The sequence below is a fragment of the Tiliqua scincoides genome, chromosome 9 (assembly GCF_035046505.1).
Source record: "Tiliqua scincoides isolate rTilSci1 chromosome 9, rTilSci1.hap2, whole genome shotgun sequence".
Lineage (NCBI taxonomy): Eukaryota > Metazoa > Chordata > Lepidosauria > Squamata > Scincidae > Tiliqua > Tiliqua scincoides.
Window position 1 is genome coordinate 33,526,385 of NC_089829.1, and position 21,482 is coordinate 33,547,866.

At 44.1% G+C, this 21,482-nt stretch overlaps 3 protein-coding genes across 5 annotated transcripts in view; 2 read left to right on the forward strand and 1 right to left on the reverse strand.

The window, feature by feature from the left end:
- Positions 1 to 4,981, forward strand: part of MYLK3 (myosin light chain kinase 3) — a 30,029-nt gene extending 25,048 nt beyond the window's left edge. For all 3 annotated transcript variants that reach the window (XM_066637739.1, XM_066637737.1, XM_066637738.1), the window contains exons 12-13: positions 387 to 519; positions 3,562 to 4,981. In XM_066637739.1, coding sequence (XP_066493836.1) covers positions 387 to 519; positions 3,562 to 3,633 — 205 coding nt within the window. In that variant the 3' untranslated portion in view covers positions 3,634 to 4,981. The remainder of the gene's footprint in view (positions 1 to 386; positions 520 to 3,561) is intronic.
- ORC6 (origin recognition complex subunit 6) lies at positions 4,943 to 14,160 on the reverse strand. The gene is made up of 7 exons (XM_066637740.1): positions 14,057 to 14,160; positions 12,254 to 12,383; positions 10,750 to 10,913; positions 9,271 to 9,360; positions 7,720 to 7,832; positions 7,354 to 7,428; positions 4,943 to 5,886 (listed from the first exon to the last, which is right to left on the reverse strand). The coding sequence occupies exons 1-7, from the start codon at positions 14,119 to 14,121 to the stop codon at positions 5,759 to 5,761; spliced, it is 765 nt and encodes a 254-aa protein (XP_066493837.1). The 5' UTR covers positions 14,122 to 14,160; the 3' UTR covers positions 4,943 to 5,758.
- Positions 14,161 to 14,608: 448 nt separating this feature from the next.
- VPS35 (VPS35 retromer complex component) overlaps positions 14,609 to 21,482 on the forward strand; it is a 29,332-nt gene continuing 22,458 nt past the window's right edge. Inside the window, exons 1-2 of the mRNA XM_066637628.1 lie at positions 14,609 to 14,678; positions 21,036 to 21,134. Of these exons, the coding sequence (XP_066493725.1) occupies positions 14,676 to 14,678; positions 21,036 to 21,134 (102 nt within the window). The 5' untranslated portion in view covers positions 14,609 to 14,675. The remainder of the gene's footprint in view (positions 14,679 to 21,035; positions 21,135 to 21,482) is intronic.

Consider the following 21,482-nt stretch of genomic DNA (forward strand, 5'->3'; position numbering starts at 1 on the left):
TGTGAGGTTTGTCAGCATTATTATCCCCCTATTGCAACTAGTGAAGACTGGAGGGAAGAAAGATCAGCTTGCCTAAGGCCCCACCTAGTGAGTTTATGGCAGAGGCAAGATCCAAATTGGAGAAAACCCCAGATCGGCAACTCTGTCTCTTAGCTGGGATGCTACACTAGCTCTCACCGTTCCTTGAGTTCACTGGCCTGAACAAGGACCTCCTGTCTCCATCATCCTCTCTAAATGTCATTTGGTTGCAAAATAAAGATGGGAAGCAAGAGGTTAGGAACAGGGGACTGGCATTTGTTTCTGGATCCATTCAGACTGAACAGCATATGGGAGAGATTGGGATGCAGGCACTCCATTTACAAAGTCTCTCCCCCACCCCCATCCAGTGGCCGAATCAGTGCAGCAAATTGCCTGAAGCATGAATGGCTGACAAATTTGCCAAGCAAAGCCAAGAAATCCAAGGCTCACTTGAAGTCTCAGGTGCTACTCCAGAGATACATGGCTCACCGGAAGTGGAAGGTAAGCCAACTTTGATGATGATGATGATGATGATGATGATTGATGATGATGAATAGTATAGGTCCAACCTTGTTATACACAGATTTGACTCGACACAAATAGCCACTGCAAATGAGAATGAATGTGCTGATCCCTGGAGAAGGGGAAAAATGCATCCCTTTAAAATCACAGTTTAAAAAACTGCTTTTCTTACTATTGCAGAGAGACAGTCATGCAAGGGATTACAGGTATAACTTAATTAACCACAGTTTCCACAGATTTTTCTCAGAGAAGGGCCCTTTAAATTAAAAAAAACAACAACAGTAGTTTAACAATAGTTTAATGTGAGAGAGGGCAGCCAGCTGACAATTCATCATTCTCTTACCAGGCACTTACACAAGTGACCCCTCCCTTCCCCCTGAACATATGAAAGAAAATAACTTTGCTCTGGGTGAAGGGAGCACTCAGAGTGAAACCTTTCTAAGCTCCTGGAGAGAGAATAATTGATGGATTGTCTTCTTAATGACTCTATCCTACATCACAGAGGTCAGCAAGGCTGTTTTTATATCACCCAGCAAAAGGACATTGTTTTTTAAATGGATTTGCTTTAATGCGATTTTTGCCATCCATGTACTTTCTGGGAAGAGAACCCTGGTGAATAATGAGACTCAACCTGTATTTATATACCACTATTCAACAACAGTTCAAAAAGTGGTTTACAGATGAAATCAAATAACTAAATAGCTCCCTGTCCCAAAAGGGTTCATAATCTAAAAAGATGCAAAGAGACACCAGCAGGCAGCCACTATAAAAGACATTGTGCTGGGGTGAAGAGGGACATTACTCTCCCCCTCCTCAATGTAAGGGTGCCTGTCGAGGAAGGGGGAGAGGGAGAGATTCAGGTGTGAACTGATTTTTTTATTTGCTGCATTCATAATCCATTAATAGTTGGGGAGGGTACAGAAAAGGTTTCAAAACAAACAACTGACCAAAAAAAGACAAAGGCAGCCTGGTGAGGAAGACAAAATTATTTATTATTAAAAACCTGCACATCTGGATACTATGTGAACTTCTTTGGGAAGAGAGTGCCATAACCTACCAAAGAGGACGACCAACCTCTGAATTTTAGTCTGGTTTCAGTTATGCCCCATGCAGAGGCAAGGAAGCAACATGATGGGAGGACTCAAGGCTGCAATTACTGGCAGGGAGGCAATGTCTGTGCTCTCAGGAGCTTCTTTACCATCATGGACAATACGTATTCGCGGCCAGGGATCAGGGTCAGAGGAAGGCTGCATGGCTGTGGTTACTTGCAGCCTGGGGGAGTCCAGGCATTCTGCATGTGCTCAGTGTCTTTATCATTGCTCCAGATGCTATTTAAGGAAGGCATTGTAGCACAGTAAAGGAACACAGTGAAAAGCCTCTGGCAGAGCTGGCCCAAGGCCTCCTGATGCCTGAGGTGCCATGCCAGTCTCTGCTTCTCCCTCCACTCTCCAATGTTCTCCTTCCACACGCTCCTCCATATTTCCCCTTCCTTTTCCAAACTGGAGAGTGGAAGGAGGAGGAACAGCTACAGAGAGAGAGATAGGTGCCCCCCCATCTAGTGCCTAAGGCAACTGCTTTAGTTCGTGTCATGGATGGGCCAGCCCCGGCTGCAGGTATACAAAGGGGTGCACATGTGCAGAGATTTTTCATCACAGCCACTATAGTGGCTGTAGCGCTCCATCCGTGCATGTGCAGAGGCACTGATCTTGACGTCAATCTCCTTGAGGTGCAGTATCTGGCTGAGGAGGAGGACGGAAGAAACCTGGTCTTTTCCCAAACAAAAGCTCCATTTTGATCCCCCCCGCAGGGAATGGCTCCGAAGGGAGGGGCTGCTTGCCCGCTGAGGCTCCCTGCCAGACTGCATGCTCTGCCCCTGTCCAGCTACGCCACCAGTTGCCTGCAGTTGTATTAGTAAACAGGATGCTCCAGAATTGGGCTATATCTGTTAACTCTTGCCCAGAATGGCAACAGAGCAGATTGCAAGGAGTCAGCCACACCTGCTTTTCAAGGTGTAAACATTGCCCCACTGCCTTTGAATCCACCTTCTCCCATGTAGCTCTTCTTAATCCAAGGCATTTTGGCTATCTTTACTGCAACACCAGTCACTGTAGGCACAACTCCGACAGAAAAATATGGAATTTGCTCTATGACAAGACAGAAAATTTCATTTCTCCCCCTGGGGAGGATTCGAGTATCAATCTAAACTGCTAAATTGTCCAAATGACCAAGATCACAAGCAGCAGTTGCTGTTCCCCTTTGATCATGTCAACACCTTGAATCCTCAAACTATTGCAATTAAGGGAAGGGCAGTAATGCTGGCTGCTGGACAGAGAGAGAGAGACTGAACTGAGTAGGGTGAATCAGTACCAAGCCAGCTTGAGGGCTGTCATGGACTGAAAGATGGGGATGCAAATGGAAAAAAATAAACAAAACTGATACCTTTGCACAGAGGGTTCTACAAATCTGCACTGCAGAGCAAAGACCTGCTTTCTAGAGTTGAATTTGATAGTTGTACTGTATAAGAACCTTATGAAAATCTGCTTTTGTGGAGGGTTATTTTCTAGGGGCTCTCTGCTCTGAGGCAGCCAGGTTTTTTCTGATGTCTGTACACAAAAACCCTCCCTGATGTCCCCCTCCTTGATTGTCCTCCTTCTGTGCCTTTAAAGTAAGCAGTCATTAGATAGGTCAAGTTTTTCAGGGGTTAGTGGAGATAGGATGCTTCACCATTTTCATCTCTGCCTGTCAGGCCTGAATGAAAATACAGGTTGAACTGTGGGGGAGGCCCTTCGCTCGGCTCTGAACTATCCCTGCAAACCACCTCTGCAGCTGGTCGAGAGAGGTGCTGGCAGGGTTCCCACTTCTAAGCAGGGCACTGAGAACCAGACCTGTGTGCTGGTCTCCAAAGGTGATCACATGGGCTGGATAAAATCATCTGGATGGCCAGATGTGGCCCATGGGCCAAGGTTTGGAAACCCCTGCACTACCCCATCCTAACAGTCTAATTTCTCCATCTCTTTACAGAAACATTTCTACGTGGTTGCTGCAGCCAACAGGTTGAGGAGATTCCCCAGCATGTCAGAGAATCCTGCATAACCCATTGGAGCTGACTGAAAAACCAAAGGACTCCTTGATTTAGCAAGTGGCCTACTTCTGCTTATCTGGAAACCAGATTTCCTTCCTCCTCTGTCACATAGTCACAAGTGTGCTTATATTTTTGCCTGCAAGCCAAATAGGGCAGCCTGCGATGCTCCACTGGGAGAAATCCATTCTGTTGAGTTAAAGGTTTATCATGTGTAGGGGACAAAAGATGATGCCGTTTGACATACGGCTGATGTGCCTTGTTTTCTCCAGTTATATGATAGTGATTGGTAGTTACCTGTTCTAAGTGGGACATTTTCTTTAATAATTTAACTTTGAGAACCCTTAGGGCATGGGTGAAGAAATATTCTCACTTTCATGTGCACTTCAAAAGTACTACACTAGACACAGTCCATCAGACTGAAAAGTCTTGCCAGATGTTAGTTCTTCACTGCTGTTTTTCCCCATTTTGATCCCCCAGTTGGTGCTACTGTTGCTTGCTGCCATTTTCCTCCTCCTTTTCTGCCCTCCCAGCCCTTGGTTTCATTTTTCTATGCTGCTGTTTCAGCCAATTGGTTGTGGTGGCTCACATGACTTTAGTGTTTCTGATACAGCTTTGTCAAACATAACATCCTGATGGCACTGGCAATATTATTAATTGATCATAAGCTTGTTAGCCTTTAGGTTCTTGCTCTGCAAGGCTGAAAAAGATGAATATCTTAATTATGCACACAATCCTATCATACAGCTTGCCATAGCCAAATAGGACAAAGGGATCATGTGGGTAAGGCTGACAATCAGATCAAAATGTGCCATTGAAAGGTGCCACTGATGCTTTTTTCATAGAAGGAGATCCTCTCATGAAACCAGGGGCAAATGTCTTACTTCTGCACACAGTGCAAAGGCCTTTTTTAGAATGATGAGGACAGATGCCGGCATAAAAAGGAATCAATTGACAGTGCTGTGAATTTAGGAGTAAACTCAGGGGATCAGGAAAAAAAAAAAGAGGAACTGGGCTGAATAACAATCCCCCCTCTGCAAGGTGTCTGGGAAGGAAAAGAACTCCGCATGGGATGGAAAGTAAGACTGCATTCTGCCCCCCCCCCCCCGCCACTGAGGTGTAGCATCATATGAATTTGCAAGTAAATCTACCACTAGGCAAGTGAAGAATAATCAACAAGTAAATCTAATCTCTGTGGCCTCCTGTACCTATTCTTGACCATTAGGGAAGTGGCAATCTTGGGCTCCCCGAAAGAAGGCAAAACATAGCAACACTGATAGACCCCCAATTCTTTGCAAAGTGTAAAAGAAAGTAATGGAAACATAGAAATAAAAATATTTATTGCTGTTTCTCCAAGATGAATTGTGCCTTACAGAAAGTCATTATAAAAATAAACCAGGGCGATGCATCGTTAAAAAGAAAAAAATGCAACATACTGAAGATATGTTGCTTGAATAGTCCCATGCACAAGCCATTGTCAAATATCAGCTTCCTGCACAGAGAAAATTTGAAAGGATGGAAATGATTGCAAAGTGGAGGCTGACCTTTCAGATTTGCACTTAGGTACAAATTGAATCTCCTTAAGTGAGTGAATTCCAATGAAGTTAATGGGTTTTACCTATCAGCCAGTGTGGTTGAGGTAGAGATCTCATTCTGCATCCAGAGGCAAAAGACAGAGGAAATTTAATGGTACAGAATCCAGCTTTTGATATGATGCTTCTGACTCCACCTTCACAATCCATTCTTTTGCATAGTAACCATTTCAGTAGAAAACAAAGTTCAACCTGCTATACTGCAAGAGACACAAGCAACTTCAAAAGTGATCCCCAAGAGCCTCAACAATGAAATAAGGTAGTCTGACAACGACTAAAGGCTCCTCCAGGAAACTCAAGTTTTGGAGATTTGGTGTGCCATTTCAGCAGCCTAGTCCTCATGGAGGAGACTGATCAGTTGATGGGGTTAGTTTTTGCATTCATCTCTTCCTCATGAACAATCCTTACACAACTGAATGGCAATCTTCTCAACTGGGATAGGAACAGGAAATCAATGCCTTAACAAGTCCTAAAAGACACTGCTCGCATAAAATTACACTTGAAGTTAAAATGGTGGAAGGGCGGCCAAAGTTGTGATATGATCAAATCAAACATCATCCCTTTGTGATTTGGCAGCATTTTCCAGAATTCTCTTTTTCCATTCTTCATACTCTTCTTTTGTGTTGGTTTCGGTTTTTGGACGCTTGCGAGGGATCTCAGCCTCTCTTTCAATGACTGCCAAGGGAAAAAAAAACAAAAAACTTTTCAAAGATGCTCTCAGATAGCAAGTTTGACACCCCCCCCCCAAAAGGAAAACACAGTCTTAGCTAGTTGAAAAAGTCTGTCACCCAAGATATATTCTGGATGCATTTCTTGAGCTGAATCCACATACAGGGTGACCCAAAAGTAGGTGGAATAGATGTTATCATTTACTGTCCACCTACTTTTGGGTCACCCTGTATAGTGTGCCCTCTTTCCCAGACCCCTTGTGAATACTGATTTCCGTGGAAAATTAAATCTGTGGAAGAGCCCACAGAGGACCTCCTGGATGCAACAGGAAGCACCTTCCAGTCACATCCGAGAGGTCCTTGAGACCCTTCAGTTGTAGGGCTGGCACCCACAATGTATCAAATCCACAGGTGCCAAACACATGGGAAGGGCCTACTAGATGGGAAGGCCCTTCCCTACTTGATGGGAAGGGCCTACTAGAATAAAGACTTTACATATAGCTTCCCATATAATCTTGATACAGAGCATTGGTTCCCAAACTCCTTAGCACTGGGACCCACTTTTTAACTCTATCAGGCCCCACCTGGCTTTGAGATTTTAAAAAAAGTTCGCCAGCTGCTCAAGCCTCTGTTTTTATCCTTTTTACTGTGGCAAAAGGGGACATTCTGGAACATTTATTGAGCTCCACATTCATGAACATTCTGGTGGCCTTGCATTCTCCTTTGCCTGGCCTTCAATAAGAACTAAAGCACAATTGCCTACTCTATTTATGAGCACACCTGTGGCACAGTTTTGCTTTTCATGGGGCTCAATACATGTGCCTTGTTAGCTTGGAAGGAGGGGGCTTTCCTTCTCAAGACATTGTTGGGGCCTTCGTTCATCAGACTGGAACCATTTTGGTGACATTGCATTCCCCTCAGCCTGCCTGTTGAAACTGAACTGAGGCACATTTGCTTACTCACGAGTAAACATGCATGTGCTGCTCCATTTTGGTTTCCCATAGAACTCAACACATTTTCCTTATGTATTATACTACTTTGATATGTAGTTTATAATACAATTATCTGCAAAGCCAGTACAATCAACTCCATACTGCAGATGGAGAAGACAGAAGCTAAGGGAGTGGCTTGCCTAAGGCTACCTAGTGATTTTGTGGCAGAGGTGAAGCTCAAACTGATTTGCAGCTCAGTCTCCTAGTCACAACATGACATCAGCCCAAAGGTGTTCAGTCATGGTGAAGTAGATGGGTCTGACCACTGGATGGAGATGAGCACAACTTAACAAGGTGCTACTGTTTCCTTCTTGGCCTATTGTTCTACCTGGGCAAGGTATCAGGCACAGTGAAACTGTCACTACACATCCACAGTTAAGCCCCTTCTATGAGTTGCTCAGGAGGTCTGAGTCCTATAAACAAATGAAACAAAAGGTCTGTATTCTGCAAGTGTAGCAAGCAAGTCAGTTGATTACACCTACCCTCTTCCTTTCTAAGGCTTTCGGATAATGTCTTCTGGGTTTTGGCAGCCTCGGTAGCCCCCGGAACGCTTTCTCCTTTGGAAGAACAGAAAAGCTATTTACTGTGGTTTATGATACCTTGGACAAAGATGGTTCTCTGTTTTGCTTTCGTTCAGGTTGAGATTCTCTTGGCACAGCCTACCCTATCTTACCGATTCAAAGTGGGCAAAACTGTATTTTGTTGATTTATTTTAAAAAAAATGCTGACACCAGTTCAAGGACTTACAAGATAAACCATAAATCTTCACGTTCCTCTTTGAAGTTAGTTTTTTTGTGCTGCACATGGTAGATACAAGAATTGAGAGCTGCAAGGAATAAAATACATACGGCTGATTTGCTGGCTAATTTTTTCCAGCTGGCTGCAGAGGCGGTCAAATATGGCTTTCTTCACACCAGAGGCAGCCGTCATTTTGCTCTTGTCCACTTTTAATTTCAGTCTCCTGCAACAAACCACCAGTGGATTTTTTAAAAAGTTGAAATCACCTTAGGTCAACAAGTCACGTTTTGTGCAAAAGGTGCTACTACTGAAAACAATCCATATGTTGTCCCCAATTGATGTTTCTTAATAGCCGTTTGCTTGCATTTAGTAAACGTGAGTAACCTATGCATTTTTCCCCCAGGAATCTTTGGGTCTCTGAGACTTTTCCAAGAAAGCATACCTGTGGGAGATTGTCCCCAGCCCTCCCTGCCAGTTCCCCCTCCAATCAAACTGATGCTTGTAGGGAAACAGGGCAGGCAGTGGAAGACAGCTGTTGAAGCTAAAAGGGTTTTTAGAGATCTCTCCACTAGACCAGGCATTACTGAGCATGCTCAGGAGCACCATTCCCTGCCAGGTGTCATGGGATATGTAGTTTTTGTGGCTTTCCATTCAAGTCAGGCATCTCCTGGCTCCAATAGCTGGTGAAGGGGAGAGAACACAAGTAAGCTTCTTCGCTGGAAGGGCTAATTAGATGTCAAACCAGGAGCCAGGGAGGATGAAGGTGCATGGAATGTCTTTCGGCTTAGCCACTTCAGTCCTGATTGCAGAGTACAGCATTCCTCTGCCAAAACATGCACGCCTTCTGTAGCACAAAAGTGAGGGACACATATGTGCCCAGACCTGCCACTTCTCTATTGGAGCATAAAAACCACTGCCAAGAGATTGCTGTGTTCATATGGAAGCAGAGGTAGAATTAGAGAAACCAGCTCATTTTATGTTTAATACACACACTTTCTAAAAACAAAATGCAAAACCCATCTCCTTATACCTGTAGTGTATAAAACAGTGCTTGTCATATATAAGCTACCATAAACCAAAAATAAAAATAAATTAAAGTAGCAGAGCAACGGGATAGCATACATACTCACAATGTCATTTCTGAGGAGTAAGGAATCACCAAACCAGACCCTCAACCTTGTGCCTTCCTCCCACAAGCAATGTTTCTGGGAGAAAGTACTTTTGGGAAAGGGTGCCCCCATGTGGCAAGACTGCAAGTTACTAACTCCTGAACAGTGCTGCATTTTTCAGATACAGTTGCTGGAAAGCCATGCCAACTTAAAAGCACTGACTTAAGTGCTCGGGTGGGAAAGACTGAGATGGTTGAGCTAAATAGCATTCCATATACCTCACCCTCCCTTGTTCCTTGTCTAACTTCCAACTAGTCCTCCCAGCAAAGAGGCTCACAGGCCAACCCTTTATTTAGGACCATCTCATAAGAGACTCTGTTTTTTCTGCTGTGCACAGTGTCTACACGAATGACATAACAGATGCACTTAACCATCTCCTAATTTCCTTCTCGTGCAAAATTGCATCTTTCATCAGAAAACAAGCACAAGGACAACTGCTTTGTACCAACCCCAGTCCAACTGCAGCATATACGATGGATGAGGTCACTCTACCTGCAAGCTGTAAACAGGGCAGCCGTTGTGAATAAAGGCTTGGACAAATCCAGATCCATTTGCTGTGCTTTGGGCAGACCAGATTCGTACCTGAAACAGCAAGGCCACTTCCTGAGAACATGGCTGTGGGTGTAGAAACCTTGCTTGCAAATACATTTCAGTATCCCTGATGTAGAATCTTCCCAGTCCCTGCAGCCAGAGACCTCCTAGCTGGGAGTTGCTGAAGGCTCAAGAGCTGCAACGCCAAGTTGATTAATCAGTTGGATTAACCAGTCACAGAATGTTTTGAGTGACTGAAATGATGCCTCCGATTACAGCTGCAATCCTACAGCTGGGGAAAAATCCTACAGCTTTTTTCTTTGGCTGGGAAAAAGCCCACTGAATACAATGGGTCTTTTGAGTACGAATACCGAGGAGTGCTCTGTGGAGCTGTTAAAATACATAATTTTTAGCAAACATTTTTTTAAAATGGCAGATGAAGAAGAGGTATTCCCCGTGTCACAAGGGAAGGGGAGAATACCTCTTCTCATATGATAGCTGCTGCAACACAATTAAAAACAAAGCAAATTCAGTGGGCTCTTTATATTTGTGGGGGATCTGTTCCAGGATACCAAATTCCACAGACAACAAAATCCGCGGCTGGAGGGCCTCAGAACATGCCCCAGATGTGACCAGAAGGCACCTCTAATTTGTATAGGCGGAGGCCTCAGAACACCTCCGGACACGACCAGAAGGCTGTACGTAGGCTCCTTATGCCTCAGAATATCTCACAGATGCGACTCTTCCAGTCACATCCCAGAGGTTCTCCAGCTGCAGGCTTGGCATCTGAGGATACTGAAAATCTGCAGATGGATAAGGAGGGAACACTGTAGGCCAGGGGTGTCAAACCTAAGGCCCGGGGGCCGGATGCGGCCTGCGGAAGATTTTTATCAGGCTCTCAGCTGCTGAGCAGTGTTATTGCTGAAAGGGCAGCCCACGTGAAAATTGGGCTCTCCCGTATCTTGAAATATGATCAAGATTTGCATATTTTCTCTTTGTCATTTGCAGCTAATGAGTTCCTAATTTAGAAAAAGTGCTTATTTTTGGTTATGGCCTGTTTAATGACATCACTTCCTGACTAATGACATCACTTCCAGCCCTCAGAAGGCATCATGAATGCTATTCGGCCCTGGCTATGAAACGAGTTTGACACCCCTGCTGTAGGCTTTTCTTCAGAACTTTTGACTTTTCTTCTCAAATGTATTAGTACAGTTTGATTGGCTAAAGTCAAATCATCTAAATGTTGATAGGATCAACTTACTACAGTTTCCTTACAAGTGACAACAGGCTTACTGAGGACTGAGCATGTAGTAAATCCTATACGAATACAGAAAGCCGTCTCCTACCAAATATAGGTCAAACACACAAAACCAGATCCTGACTGATTTGGGGCATTGGAAAATTACGTAGAAAGCACCACACTCCTGCAAAATTGCCTACCTCTGCAATATTTTTGATGCCATGTTCACTGCCTCCATGCAGCAGAACTGAACGGCCAAATCTCGGATGCTGAGGACAGAGCGCAGCCCAAGGAGACTTTCAAAGGACCTTAAGCAGCTCTGGTAAGTGGTCTTGTTCAAGCCAGAAAGTTTCACTAGATAACTCTTTAGAAGAAAGAAGAGCAAAGAAAAACAATTCAACATTTCCTCCTTGTGTGTAAAAAGCATTTGTTTAGTCCCCTGAGGTAAGTAAAAGAACTCCTCCAAGTGACCACAAAGGAAAGCTTTACAGACTTGGGACCACAAGTTGCTTACATGAGCAAGCAGGCTAGCAATAATTTTGTGGGCTAGTCACCAGCGCAGAGCCTTGCAAGGTGGGTTTTCTTCCTAAATGTAAAAGTATTATTGTAGGATGGTTCTATCCATTGGTTCACTACTCCTACAATGTGGGTGGGCAGGCGAGTGTACAACTTCCAGAACCCTGCTCTGGAAAGCTGCAACTGTGCAGAACCCTGTGGCCAGGGTGTTGCTGAAGGATTAGTCTTTGGAGCACATCACTCTATTATTATTTGACCTATACTGGCTCCCAGTCCTATCCCCCCACCTCCAGTTCAAAGTGCCAATGATCATATTTAAATCTCTGAACTGATCTGGGTCTAGGGTCTCAGGTAACTAAAGGATTGGTTATTCTCACATGAGTCTGCCTGCCCACTGAGACTTGCAAATCTCAGGAGCTCCATGCCCCTGTCCGAGGCAAGATTGGTGCAAACATGTTGTGAGGCCTTCTTAATGACAGCACCTAGACTCTGACAGTCTGCAGGCCTGGCTAGCCACTTCCCTCTAGCAGGCTGATAAAGACCAGTTTGTTTCAGTTGCCTTTTTAGGGTGAATGGTTTCTAACCCAGACGACTGTATTAATGCTGGCTCCTGTTACAGCAGCATTCCAGCTTTGCTGCTTTTCAGAACATAGATGTTTTCCAGTCTAATATGTTTTGTGGTGAGCCATTTGGGTCAAAATGAGGCATAGAAGTTTTAGCATGAATACAAAAAAATAAATACTGCCTCTGAATATGGAAACTCAATTTAGCCATCAAAGCTAATGGCAGTTGATACAATTCTCTTATGGATGAATTTGTTTAGTCTTGTTTCAAAGCCATCCAAGTGCCATCTATGCGGGCTACTTGTATGGTTCAAACTCCCCCCCCCCCCCCAGCATCAGAAGGGTTTACTGGAGGATGTGGAACAAAGAAGTGATGGGGTAAATGGATTAAAAAAATTAAAGAAGAAAAGTCACCTGCAATCCTAGACACATCTACCTGGGAGTAAGTCCCATTGAATTCCAAAAGACTTACTTCTGAGTAGATATGCATAGGCTCATGCTGCAACTTTGGCAACTGAACCAAAGATTTCTCTCTACCCAGCAATCATCAGCAGAGGATTAAAGAACAAACTGACCAACCAGGAGCTTAACAAGGGTTGAAAGATAATTTTTTGTAAAGTCCTACTTTATCCATAGGGTGCTTCATGAAGCCCGCAGCCAAGTCCAGGCAGATTACAGCACTGCTAGTTGCAGTCATCTGAACCAGCAAGGTGGCACATTTCACTTGAGACAGCCGAAGGTACTCTTCCGCTTTTCTGGAGATCAAAGAAGAGAAGAGGTCATTAGTTAATTTTGTTTGCACAACTTTGCAAAGCAAAGAACATCAGATCCACCTACCTACATATACTGCACTAAGGATCTGTGGTTCAAAAGGAGACAAAAAACAACACACTGTCTCCCAGTGTTGCACCAACTGTCTCCCAATGTTCCTTAGTACATCTATGCTATGCCCCCCACCCTTCACACACCCAGCAGCGATAACTAGAGAAAGCAGCTTTGTATGATACTACTGGAAACTTTTTTAGGTCATCCTGTGAGTCCCCCAACATCTATAAAACAGGTTATACATTTCTATATGAACAAGGAAATGGGATCTCCTTGGACAGGAGCATTATATCATGCCCAGCTTGTGGCCTCGTGCCACACTGGCACTTGAGCTTTATCAGAGAAACAAAATAGTAGATGGGACAGGCTCTCTTTACACAGATCCAGAAGGCCAGGGTTCATGTCCCATAACAGCTTAACAGAACCTCCATATATAGGAGTGGTCTCTTCCTCTAAGTGTTGGTGGCAAAGAACATGGGAGGGGGAGTTGATTTCCTGCACTGCTGCTGGATTTCCCAGAATACTCTTATTGGCCATTGTGGGAAAATGGAATATATTGGACTGCACATAACTTTTTTGATGTGATCCATCGCTTTCCAGACTGGCAAGGGAGGGACCATTTGCTCAGTAGGTTTCATGTTTTAAAAACTGGTCACTTGTGTTTAATAAAGTGGCCCAAATTAAACCCAAGCCATAGACTGGCATCTTCATTGGGAGGTGCAAGGGTAAAAAGAATGCCAGATGCAGGGAAGTGTCAGCGAGATGCAAGTATTTTGTCTTGTGTGCTCCCAGAAGTAACTGGTAGGCTGCTGTGAGATACAGGAAGCTGGACTAGATGGGCCCTGGGCCTAATCCAGCAAGGCTCTTCTTATGTTCCAGCATGCTAGTTACAGAAAAAAAGTCCATCACAAGTTACAAGCCATGATGGGTATGTGCAACCTCCTGGTTTTAGAAGTAAGCTCCCTCAGAATGTGAGATGCAAGGGATGGCACCAGGGTCCAGGTCTCTTGTTGTCTTGTGTGCTCCCTGAGGCATTTGGTGGGCCACTGTGAGATACAGGAAGCTGGGCTAGATGGGAGTTTGGCCAGATTCAGTGGGGTTCTTCTTATATACTACTTGTATTAGTTACTAAAAGGTTGAAAATGGCTGGTCTAGAAAGAAGGCACCTGAGGAGGGATTGAGACTTACAAAATTATGTAGGAGTGAGACTCACTCCCAGGAAAGTGTGGCTAGGATTACAGCCTTAGAGCCAACGCCTAGGCATGTCTACTCAGAAGTAAGTCCCACTGTGTTCAGTGAGACTCATTCCCAGGAAAGCATGGCTAGGATTGCAGCCTTCTATCCTATGCCTAGGCATGTCTACTCAGAAGTAAGTCCCATTTGGTTCAGTGACACTCGCAGGAAAGTGTGGACAGCCTGAATGGGCTCATGGCCTGATCCAGCAGGATTCTCCTTATGTTCTTAGGGTCCAATCCTATGCTTGCCTACTCAGAAGTAAGTCCCATTGTGTCCCATGAGGCTTACTCTCAGGAAAGTGCGCACAGGATTGCAGCCTTAATGCATAGAGAAGCAGCCTGAGCAGGCATTACAACGCAATGCGTACCTGACAACACCGGGCGCCGCCACGCCCAGCTTGGAGGCCAAGCGCTGGATCGCCGCGTGCTCCATCACCGGCTCCGCTCCAGCCTCTAACCTGACTGTGCACCAACCTGGGGCGTCTCAGCTGTTCCCGCGCGCGCTCTATGGAACGTTGCAACACTCTCACTGGCTACAGCCACGCCACGCCCCTTTCGAACGCTCAGACACCTCCGCTTAAGACACGCCCCTCCCGAACGCTCAGGCACCCTGCTTAAGCCACGCCCCTTCCCCTCCTGCGACGCCCCCCTCACGCACGCGCTATGGCCGCGCCCACTTCCAACGTATAAATCCTGGGGGTCGTCCCCCCCTGTTTTTTTCCTCATGGCTTTCATCAGAGGCGTTAAAAAAGACAATCAAATATGTTTCTCCTCAAAAAAATACTAAGAAAAAAAATAAGAAAATCGACGCTCCGATTGGTCGCCGCAAACGTTCGTCGAGGTGAAGCGGGAAGCCAATCAGGGCGGAGAACTCGCCTGAGGGGAGAAAGAGGCGGGCTTTCGAGAGGGACTTCCGGTTGAGTCACATGATAGTGTCAGGGAGGAGGTGGAGGGAGCTGTCGCTGGGCTTGCAGGCCTCCTGCCGCCATGGTGAGTGGGCTGTGAGGTATGGAGGGGGCTTCTCAGAGTGGAGGGAAGGAGGAAGGAAGCCCTCCCTGCTTGGGGCTTGCTGGGTGTGAGCTGCTGTGGGTCCTCCCCACTGAGAGGGAAGGCTGCTGGCCTGGTGCTCCCCTGAGGGAGAGGGGGCAGGAGGGAAGGAGACGCCCAGATGGGCTCCCTGGCTGATGATTCAGGGCCTCCTCTGCCACCCTCTGCACGCCTCCCTGGGAGTAAGCAGGGCCTCCTTGCAGCCCCAGGGGAATGACTGCCCTGCAGCTGTGCGCTGGGCTCCCCTGGGAGGCTGCAGCGTTCCCACGCACCCTCGCCTGGAGCAGTGCTTCTCAGCCAGTGAACGGGCACCACAGGGGCACTTGATGTGGTGTCTGGGGATACTCGCTGGACAGCTGCCCAGGGCGACCAGGCATCCTCTCTTTCCAGGGCATGCCCTCTTTTTAGCTTCCCATACTGGTAGAGAACTTAAATTCCCTGTGAGTAGGCAGCAGAGCCTTCTTGTAATCAATAAACCGTATGCAATGTAGTTTTAAATGTCACAATGATATAGTTGAAATCCTCAGAACATAAGAAAACACTGCTGCATCAGGCCAAAGGCCCATCTATTCCAGCCTACTGTATCCCACAGTGGCCCACCAGATGCCTCAGGGAGCATGCAAGGCAACAAGAGGCTTGCATTCTGGTGCCCTCCCTCCAGTCTGGCCTTCTGAGGTAATCAGGGGTTAATATACAAGTGTTTTTAGCTTTTACTTGGTCATGGTCTACATTTTTCTTGGATGTCCTACATTTTGCGGTGCCATGTCCTATTTTGAGGTTACGACATCTAGTCACCCTGTACCTGCCGCCTGGTAGTGAGACCGGGAATGCAATGCAGCGAGCATAAGAAGAGACATGCCAAAACATCCAGTCTCAAGAAGCATACACTGGAAGTTCAGGAGAAAAACAAAGAAAAAATGAGGAAACAAGCAAGTTTGCTGGAGGACATTTGTTATGATCAGTGACCAGAATTGGAATTTGTAACACCACAAAAGATTGTGGGAAATGACCAGCCTCTCTGGGGGGAAAAAAAGCACTTGGCTTTGCATCATTCAGACTGGAGACTTTTAAAAGAAAAAGTCTAGAGCAGTGTTTCTCAACCACTGGTACAGGTACCACCAGTTGTACTTGAGATGGTGTCTGGTGGTACTTGCAGGACACCTGCTGCCTGGCAGCGAGACCAGGAATATGATATAACAAACAGCAGTAGGAAGCTTGGCTTGCAGGCAGAGCTTTTCCATGCTCAGAAAAGCCTTCCTGTCCACCCTGAGCCTCGTACTGGTGTTTGTCACTTTGCATCTGACCTCCCAACCCAGAAGTAACTGTCAATGGTGTTATCACCAGTTATTTCCAGTGGTATTTCAAATAGGTGGACGGTGTGAAGTGGTATGTTAGAGTACAAATGTTGAGAAACACTGGCCTGAGAGCAGGGATGTCAAACTTGTTTCATACAGAGGGCTGAAGTTAGCATTCATGGTGCCTGCTGAGGGCCAGAAATGACATTGCACAAATGATGGCCAGAAATAAGCACTTTGTTCTCACATCAAAATGGATTAGCTATGAATGACAGAAGAGAAAATGTGCAAATCTTGTTCATATTTTCAGGATACAAGAGAGCCCAATTACCAAGCTAGGGGAGCCCAATTATAACTGGATAAATTGCTTCCAGGGGTCTCATTTGGCCCTTGGGCCTTATGTTTGACACATCTGCCCTAGAGGAAGCTCCTTTGAACACAATCAGGCTGACTCTTGAATAACAGTGGTTGCAAGATTGTACTCTTGTGCACATTCTTTTTGAGGGTAGTTCCCATGAAAGAAAGTATTGGCACTGATTTTGCCTTGGATAGGCTTTGAGTTGCACTCCTTTCCATTCTTACCTGTGAATGAGTTTCTTTGAGTGCAGTGGGACAAAGTTTGGAGTGAACATTGGGCGTGAACAGGGGTTCCTTGTGTGCTTGCTTTCCTGTGGAATTTTTCTTGGGGTAAGCCCACATTGGATGGTTTCCTTTGAGTAAACATAAATACGGTGCCTCTGATGTTGCCTTCCTGTCTATTCTTATCTAACTGGAATAAACTCCTCGGGACAAGGGAGGGCCTGCTTTTGGGAGAACATGCGTAGGATTGGCTGTGAGGCTGTGTTTCTGGGCCATATTTTTCATTCATTTATGACCTTATTTTCACTTTCAAAGCAGTTTGCAACATGTGTATTTGGATAAAAATTATAAAATACATCAACTGATTGAGATTGGCAATGTCATAGCACCCAGCGGTAAACACTGTTAAACAAAGTAAGTTTTATTTTTAAGTACATATGCATAAATTTACCTTTGGCGATACATTCTTATGCATATGTATCTGGAGGCGAGTTTTCTTGTTTGAAGGAATTGTGCTGCGAGGGTACAGTCACATGTAGGTTTTCCCAGTTGTAAATCTCATCAAAATAACTTTCATTGCATTCAGAGTAGATGTTCATAGAACTGTGTTATGTGTGTAACACATCTTGGCTGAAACTGATGATCCTTATTTACTATATTTTGGAAAGGGAGGGGGAAACACTTTAAAAATTGGTTTATTTCGTGCTTTACAATTGTTGCTAAAGAGACTGTACTAGATGTAGCCTGACCCTCACTGACATTCCCATGTGTGAATGAAGTTGCAGGCAAGGGTATGTGTACTTTCATATGCACACGTGAATAGATTGCTCCTGTTTGAATGACCAGCATTTTGTTAGTCTGAAATATTGTCACTGAATGGTTGGTATCAAAATGGGACTGAACACAATCCATGAATCGTGTTTTGGAATGTATTAGAATGTTCCTTCTCAATCAGATCAAAGGTACACTTAACCCACTATTCTCTTTTGGGGTAGGGAGTGCAGCCAGTTGCCTGTGAGAGAAATTTGCAATCAAGCCTTGAAGCCAGGCAACTATTTCCATTGGTATTACAGAGGTGTGCTGTCCCTGAACAGGAAACCTAATAGTGATTGTGTTAGAGCCTGGAATTCTAGGGCTGGGAGAGAGCTCAAGGTTAGCTAGTCCAATGTCTGTTTCAAGACATTATTTCCAAAGAGATCTACATGTGTGCAATGAGCTTAATGGCATTTGTTAATTGTACCAGGCTCAATCCCCAGGCAGAACTGGAACAGATCCCCACCTGATACCCTGCAGAGTGCCTGCCAGTAAGTACAGACGATATTGACCCTAATGGATCAGTGGTCTGACTTGACAAAAGGTACTCTTTGCTTCAGCAACAATGTCTTTTTTTCTTCTTCAAAAAAACCTGGTTCAAAATGAATTCTGACTTCTAATGCAAATGCTTAATTCCTCAACTGAATTCGTGATCCTTTTATGACACGCTGCTGTTCTTTGCAAAGAAAGACTCCAGAGAAAACATATTTCCCCATCATTGTGCAGCAGAGTAGTTCGTGTATTATGGCTTAGATAATGGGTGTCAAAGATAGAAATTCAGAGGAAGGGCCACAATTCAGTGGTTGAGCACCTGCTTTGCATACAGAAGATTTTGCATTCAGTCCCTGGCATTTTCAGGTAGGGCTGGGGAAAGACCTCTGTCTGAAATCCTAGAGAACCTCAGCCAGTCAATATTGAGTTAGATGGATCAGTGACCAGCAGACCAATCATCCAGCAGCAAAATAATCCATGTACTATGGCTTCATTCTGGGGGGGGGGGGGGGCAGAGACTAAGAAGTCACCACAGATGCACCAGATAGTTCTTCTGGGTGACCTTGTATTGTACTTTGTTTTAGGCCTGGTAACTCACCTGATCTTTGTAGTTGGCTCAGTCAGTACTCTAAAAGTTTTGTTTCCATCTGTCTGCCCTTAAGTATGCCTTTAAGGAAGTGTCTCAATAACAAATGGAAGCATTTGATTTAGATCACTGATTTTAATTGACCTCTTTCTTAATGAACCAAAATCATGATTTAAATTAATCCATCCTGAATGCTTCCTTGGAAGTCTGTATTGGAAGGTGAGATATTTATTTTAAATAAATAGCCAGTGTTGGGGCTGTATTGATGAAATTGTATAAAATGTGCAGTACAGTCCTGAGCATTCTTGCTCAGAATTAAATCAGATTGGGCTTAGTAAGGCTTACCTAGTAAGTGTGTTTAGGATTGTAGCCTTTGGATGTTAAATAGCAAACTTTGTGTCTTTTTTTTTTAAAGAAAGATAATAGAATATTGCAGTGGTTCTCAAACTTTTTAGTACCAGGACTCGCTCATTAGAATGACAAGCTATTGGGACCCACTAGAAGTGACATCATTAAGCAGGAAAATATTTTACACCCCCATATGACCAAATCTAAGCAAGTTAAAAGTTTACATTAAGTTAAAAAAATTATTTAAGATAAAGAACCACCAATCCTTCCAAGCAATTGCTGATCTGTTAAAAAAAAAAATTCCTCAAATACCCCTCAAAGGGTGCTATCCTATTCACACTTACCCAGGAGTAAGCCTCATTGACTATCATTGTTAAAAGTGTATACATAGTAGCCTGTTGAAAGACCAAATCTGTAACATTTCCCCCAATGCAGTCATATAGCATGGTAGCATCAAGTCTAATATATTAAAAAAATAAAATACACATTAAAATGAATGCAGATCCACCTGAAATTGGCTTGCAACCCACAGTTTGAGAAAGACTGAAATATGGAATATCTAGCTGGAATATCTAGTTCATGAAAGCTAGAGTCAGAGCTTTTTACTGAGATATTTGCAAGTTTTTCTCTGTAATATTTCACCACTTTAGTAGAAAGGCAGGAGAGTAGATCTATTTCCAGTCTTTACTTAGGAAACCAAAAGAATAAGTATTGGTACGTTATAAAATGGACAAAGAAAGGCTTGGAACCTGTTTTAGTACATTTTAATAATGATATGATGGAAGGTTGTAGCTGATGTCAACCATTTAAGAGGTGTACCCTGATGCAGCAAAAGGTTAGGGTAAGATGAATGGGTTAACTTCAGACTGAAACGCAATAAACCATGAAATATGCATAGGTATGCATTTGGAAGCAGGCAAGAAAAGCATTTTTGTTCTTGGCAGGGGACGTTTTGCAAGAGACAGGAGGAAAGACTTCAAGTTAGTGGTTGATCATGAGGTTATGAACTGCCAGTGCAATGCAGTTGCAAGTAAGGAGAAAGGCAGTTCTTTATGTGTTAGGGAAAAAGGGTTAGCTATGAAGTCGCACTGGAAATAGGTCCAGTTGTGGTCACCTAACTTCAGAAAGGATGTGTTAATGCTGGAATTAGTGCAGAGGAGAGCATATTCTGAATTGAACCAAAGTCCAGCATTCTGTTGCTGTTAGAAGAGAATGGTGAAAGGGATTTGTGTTTTGTATGTTGCAATGTCTACCCTCAAAGGAAGCAGAATGACTGTATTGGTCAGATTTGGAAAAGAGAAATAAAGAACATAATTTTCTCACTACTAACACTCAGATGTGTGCTAATTAGTGTGTGAATTAGTGACTGATCCTGTATTGGCTGCAGCAAAGTGCTGGCCAAACTTTTATGAGTAGTGTATACACTTGACCTTTGTAGGATCTGATGAGAGTTGGTTAATGTTTGATATACATATCTTGCTTTCATTTTTTTTTTTCTGGAACTTGGTCTAATATGCAAGGATCTTTCCTTATGGATTATAACCAATTCCAAACCTCAGTTATGTACTTGCAACTAATTTTATAGGGCACTAGTATCAGTGAGAGAGAGAGAGACTCCATCTGTGGGAAATTCTCTTCCACGTTTTAATAAGATCTGGTAAATGTTGCTGTATGTGTACAAAAGTTGTGGATGGTTGTTGAGAGGTTGATGGAATCCTTGTGCAGGGTATTCAGTGTATGGTTTAGTTAGGGTGTATTCTGTGGAGAGAGAGTGTGTGTGTGTTCTCATGTACACATTTTTTCTGTTCCTGTTTTTTGAGATTCTTCTATAAACCCTTACTTCCTGAGAACACTTCAATTCTGAGTTTACAAAGCAATTTAAGAACCAATTGCATGAAGGGAGGTAATTGGGATGGGGTTTGGCACTGTTTTTGCTACTGAGAATTTATCATCTGCTCTTCTCCTCTGTTTTGAGTCTCAGCAGAACGTGAGGCAAATTCTGGAGAGCTTACTAAAGTCCTTCTTGGGTTGGTTTCGATGGCTTGGGTGCCCTCTTGGAATGAAATTTGTGAAGGATTTTAATGACTCTCGCAGTGGAATGACTTTTGTCTGCTGTGGAATTCCTTAAAGACAGCTCAGTGTGGTATTCAGTCAGTCCTAGCAACTTTCTTGTTTCCTTTTTCCTAGCCAACCACACAGCAGTCTCCTCAAGATGAGCAAGAGAAGCTCCTGGATGAAGCCATTCAGGCTGTGAAGGTCCAGTCTTTTCAGATGAAGCGCTGCTTGGTAAGAACAGTAGGATTTGGTCCTTTTGTCCTTGTACTGCAAATAGTAGGTTGGTTTGTGATGAAACGTGATCTATTCCTGGCTAAATCAGATGTGTTCAGCTTGTTCATACATGTATGTAGATCACCAGAACCCAGGCCCAGTTTTACTAACAGAGACCTGAATAATGTACAGTATTGCGCTTTTCCTTTTGTGTATTTTGATGGGTTTTACTATCTTGGTTGCTTTTATGTTAAATGGCTTCCATCTAATCAACGTAAATTTTGCTTGCTAGTTAAAGTGATGGCCTGACCTTTTCATGTATAGGTATATCTGCATAGCTCTGTATGTGTTTTCTCTGCTAGGGAG